Source organism: Morone saxatilis, unplaced genomic scaffold, assembly GCF_004916995.1.
Source record: "Morone saxatilis isolate NCDOM2014 unplaced genomic scaffold, NCSU_SB_2.0 Contig20, whole genome shotgun sequence".
Taxonomy (NCBI): domain Eukaryota; kingdom Metazoa; phylum Chordata; class Actinopteri; family Moronidae; genus Morone; species Morone saxatilis.
The window spans coordinates 12,191,350-12,196,323 of record NW_023339763.1 but is presented as its reverse complement, the minus strand read 5'-3'; the positions used below and the strand labels follow the sequence as shown (position 1 = coordinate 12,196,323).

The following is a 4,974-nucleotide window of genomic DNA, read 5'->3' as shown; positions in this document are numbered from 1 at the left end:
GAACATAGGGATGACCCCGTTTTGTTACTGACTCAAGTTTAAAAAACACGAAGTGCCAAAAGGTGGGATTGAATGCCTGGTAAGACTTGAAGTCAAATTTTCAATTCTAATTTATAATTTTGCCAGTTATATTTTGTATTTTGAAGTTCTTGTATGGCGGCTTGTGTTTAGATAGGATTTGATACTTGAGAAATTTGGGTCCCTTTGTAAAATTAAAAAAGGGGTTGGCAGAAATATTTTCCTCAAACCAAGGTATCACAAACAATATTGGCAACAGTATTGTATTGAAAAGTCCTACGCAGTCACAAATTCAGATAGATGCACATTAAAACACATTTAAATGAAGAGGAGTAATGAAAGGACTGACAGAGGACTGTAGCTGAAACTCTCAGCTGAACTCTTAGCCCAACTTCAGATACCAAAAACATAATCCATTATTCATCTCAGCACAATTTAGCATGATCTGATTTACTAGTAATTATGTAAAATCCATCCATATCCAACAGTCTTGCAGGCTGCTGAAATCCTTGAGAACGACTGGAGACAAAGACAAAGAGAGGAAGACTATAAGGGCTGTGAGGATATACATATACATGCCCCACTGTCTCTGGCCTCATTACAGGGGTTAATGAAGCCAAGGAGCCTGAGCTCCGGTTGTCAGATGCTCTCTCTAGGCTCTGCAGCTCTGCTGGGACTCAACGTTACTGGCAGCCAGGCCCAGAAACCTACTTCTGCTGTAGGCTCAATGACGGACAGGGCTCAGCTGACGGCAGCAGCCCACACACACAAAAACATGCATACACACACATGCAGCTATACACACACACACACATACACTCTGCTTAACCCCTAAAGTAACCTTATCCCGGTGAGCACTCAGGTAACTACCTTTAGCGCACTCCTGATATTCAATAATGTATATTCAAGTGTCATTAACATACAGTTTGTTCACGAGTCATCCCATCCTGCCCGCTTTCACTTCTCTATATTACCATTATGAATTTTTCATTTAGATGTTTAGACATCATTTATGTGGTTGTTATTTGCTTTGTCATATTGAGGTTAATTTCCTGTTATAATAAGCTAAGCCTGCTTCTCTCTCTCTGTGTAATGGTCAAGTTAAAATGGATTAACCACATTTCATAGGGGGTTTAAATTTCCTACAAGCTTATTTTGTGTTTTCTGAGACTTTTCACCTAATCAGAAACAGGTCTCAAGCATGAAACAAACATGGACACTCAGTTCTATGCAAAGGTGCTCCTATCAAATCTACTAACTCCTTTCAAATCTGTTACTTCATCATTAATTCACATGTTGCTTTAGAATATCTAATTCGCCTCTTTTCTGTTCTCCAACTGAATATAATCACAAACTCTCCCACATGCAAGAACCCACGCACACATTCACAATCACACATAAAAATGAGAAGGAGTTGGTTGTGCACTCAGCCCAACCCAGCCAATTTGTCAGTGAGCGTGTTACCATGCCTACGGGTCCAATCAATACAGTGTCTAAAAATAGCACAACCATACTAGTCTTACTTCCAATCTCATAAGGGGTGGGCCAGGCAAGAGCAGCGTTTATTGTGTAATCTCCAAGATAATCGTAACCAATGGCAACCGCAGAGTTAGTGGACATTGTGCAAAAGCGCGAGTTTAATCCCCAGCAGGAGGTTTCTCAAGGGAAACCTGATACTGTGATTTTATTGGCTGGTGCCGGGATCTTCTGTAACACCAGGTCAGATCAGGAAATCTGGAATGACTTCCTACTAGGTTAACAGTGGATCATTAAATAGACTGCTGGGCTTCAGAGACAGGATGCAATGCCAGTTCCAACACATGAAGATTAATCTTTAGAACTGGGATAAATCGTAACACAGGGTACTAAAATGGCAATTAAGAGTAAAAAGCCCATAGGGCAAAGGACATATTCATGAGAACGAGTCACAAATTGGCCATTTAAGAGATGATTACTGCTGTACGACACAAAATGGCAGGACGCCCTTGACGTCAAACACAATCTGTTTCAAAACGATACTGTCATTCTGATGCTACTGCCAGGGGAAAAGCTGTTCTGTGGCGCAACAGTCAATAACTTGGAGCTACAAAATGACCTAGAGAAAGGGGAGCAGACAGAAAGACGGGCACAACGATGATGGGGGATGACATGAGAGACGCAGAGGTGACATGAAACAAACAGGAAGAGACCAAAGATCTAAAGCGTGTCACAAATATAACCTGAAACCCTGACATGCTGGCAGAAACACTTTCTCTCTCTTTGACAAATACACACAAACATGAAAGAAAGTTCAGAACCATTTCCACATACATCCACCACCTCATTTTTAGTGCCGTAGTGGAGAATATCTACATGTACAGTACTATGTTAAAGTGCATTCTTTTTATAGCATCTCCTTCCACAGCTGAAAGAGGGAGCTGAATGGGTGGGTGGACTATCAAGGGGGCTGTGACTCTGATTTATTTCCGTGTTCAGAGGCAAAGCCTTGGCACACATCGCTACAGCGTGGGTGAGACTCCATTCATAGATCTCTTTAATCTTAACCTTTTCTCAACCTCTTTTCGGTCTGTGTCACTCTCTGTCGTCACAGCTCGGGCTGTGAACGGGGACACTTAATTCATAAAAAGCTCATGAAAGAAAAATGAGTGTGGTCATAAAATATTTAGCCATTTTGATGATCTTCTATCAGCCTGTTGATCTTTACTTCCCCTCTCCAAGCAACACAAATGCAAAACAACCAAACTCGTGAAATCAGGGTGGCAGAATCTTTCTACCGCATATGAAAACAGCAACGTGTGTCTATTATCTCAGTGTCTGGTCTATTTCTCTCAAAAGAACCACTCATCATGTGTGCCACTTGCAACAAAACATCAACTCCCACCGATTGTATTACCAGAGATGGCATTTAGACTGCAAGTTTTAGAAACATTTCGAAATATTGAATGCAGGCTTACAAACAGCATTGCCAGCCATGATAAAACCAAGTCAAAGATATGTCTGATGTGCCCAATACCATAAAAAGGGCTTAGTGTCGCCCTCCACAACATGAACAATACTTATAAAATGGGCTGCCAACCATAAAACATTGCTGTGTGACAGTGTGATGATTTGGTTTTGGATTTCTCACCAGTTTGCCCTCCAGCGTGTAGATCTTCTTCACCACTCCAGAGTCCAGCTTGATGGCATCAGTGATGTCGGTCAGGACTTGTTCGTACGAATGAGCAGTTTTCTTGTTGAGAAGGATCCTCACAGCTTTGCGGGGCTTCACTCCGCTCCGCACCACTGTCACAAGCTTTGGCCGAATGAAGTCCTTGATCTCGCGGCTCTCAGGGGCCCCGGCTTTGGCGCTGCCCAGGGAAGGAGGTCCGCGGGAGGACGCCGCCGAGGCCTTGACGTTCACCGACCAGTTGGGGTTCACGTTTTTTGTGTAATCCAACTTTTTGTAAGCTTCAATGGAGCTGCACACATAGCTGTCACCTGTTGGGGTTGCAGGGGAGGAAGGGGGGGAATTCAAGGAGAGATTATTTATAAAATCATTGGAAGATATAAGATGAGCTTTAGAAATAACAACTGAGATGAGAGGGGTTGAGCAAAAAAGGGTGACGAAGAAGAGGAAAGGAAGTATACAAATACCATAGCATAGGCTGGCTACTTTGTTCTCTTAATCAAGCAACAGCACTATTATTCTATCAGCAGGCAGCATAATAAATTACAAAAAAAATATTAAAACTTAAAAATATACTGATATGGAATAGTTTCTTCCCACTTTTCATACACTATTTTTTCATATGCCATATAACCAAAGATGATAGAAACTTTCAGCTCTACCCATGTTACTTCTTAGAGAGTAAAACAGATCAAGACTGAACTAATCTGAGCCGAAACACACGTCTGTATCACCATGAGTGATTTAATCTTCATAATAATAGTGTGTTTAGCCATTTTTATAGAGCAATGCCCATAAAAATACCATGTTGCCTGAGTACAAACCAGCCTGTAAATATAAATGAGTCTAATGTTGGGACCATATAGCCTTAAGTTTGTTAATTTACTCTATACAAGAGGTGCTCTTTAGCAGAGAGGAAGAGACATATAACATGATGGATGCTGATAAGGCCATGAGTAGAGGTGGATGAGAGGCACATAGACCATATAAACCTGGAGATGTAAGTTGAGCCCTCCAGGTAGCTCTGTATACCCACCTTCTACCAGCTGGTCAATATTAGTGATCTTCTTAGAGCCATCCAGGGTGTAGATGGTCCGGACGCCCTGGGGCAGGTTGACGTTGTCGGAGAGGGAGCGGGTCAGGTCCGCCAGCAGTGCGTCAAAGGTCCGGAACCTGTCTGTGGAGATGGCGTACACTATCCCGTTGAAGTACCGGTCTCCATTGCGGTAGAAGCGGACCTTCTTGGCTCTCTTCTCCGCGGTCAGAGTCTTCAAGGTCCGGGTCCGGTACAGGCTGCAGTGGGCGCTGTGCGTCGGACTCGGTACCCCGTTCATCTTGGCGCTGGAGCGGCTGTGTCTGTGACCTTTGTCCCGGTCGTCGAAGTGCTCCATCTCCATCTCGGTGCCGAGGCTCACAAGTACGGCTGTGCTGTCTGGGGTGGGGTGGGGGGTTGGGGGGGGAGAAGCACAAAACAGGAGGAATGCGGTGAAAAAAAAGTTTTCACCACCGAATAAGTAAACAAAACACAAGAGGGCGCAGAGGAAGGGAAGGACCGGGGAGAGAGGTTCGGGACGGCTGATCAAGTTAAGCAGCCGGTGCCCGTCGCTGGTGCACTGTCTCAAAATAACCCCCTAATGACAGATTAAGTGCTGTTAAGCCGAGCAGCGGACAGCATGCTTCATGACGACCCGACACTGTCTGTCAGAGTCGCTCCGAGGCGCAGTCACGAATCGATAATAGCCGATTAATTTCCCTCTTTATAAATATTCACAACCCAAGCGCACGGCCGG

The 4,974-nt window shown here is 43.9% G+C and overlaps 1 protein-coding gene across 2 annotated transcripts in view; it reads right to left on the bottom strand.

The window, feature by feature from the left end:
• The window catches only part of dclk1a (doublecortin-like kinase 1a), a 46,438-nt gene extending 41,845 nt beyond the window's left edge, over positions 1–4,593 (bottom strand). The window contains exons 1-2 of one of the 2 annotated variants that reach the window (XM_035666301.1): positions 4,221–4,593; positions 3,146–3,495 (exon numbers count right to left, since the gene is read on the bottom strand). In XM_035666301.1, the coding sequence (XP_035522194.1) occupies positions 3,146–3,495; positions 4,221–4,581 (711 nt within the window). In that variant the 5' untranslated portion in view covers positions 4,582–4,593. The remainder of the gene's footprint in view (positions 1–3,145; positions 3,496–4,220) is intronic. The other variant, XM_035666303.1, reaches the window with a different exon arrangement.
• Between the last annotated feature and the right edge of the window lie 381 nt (positions 4,594–4,974).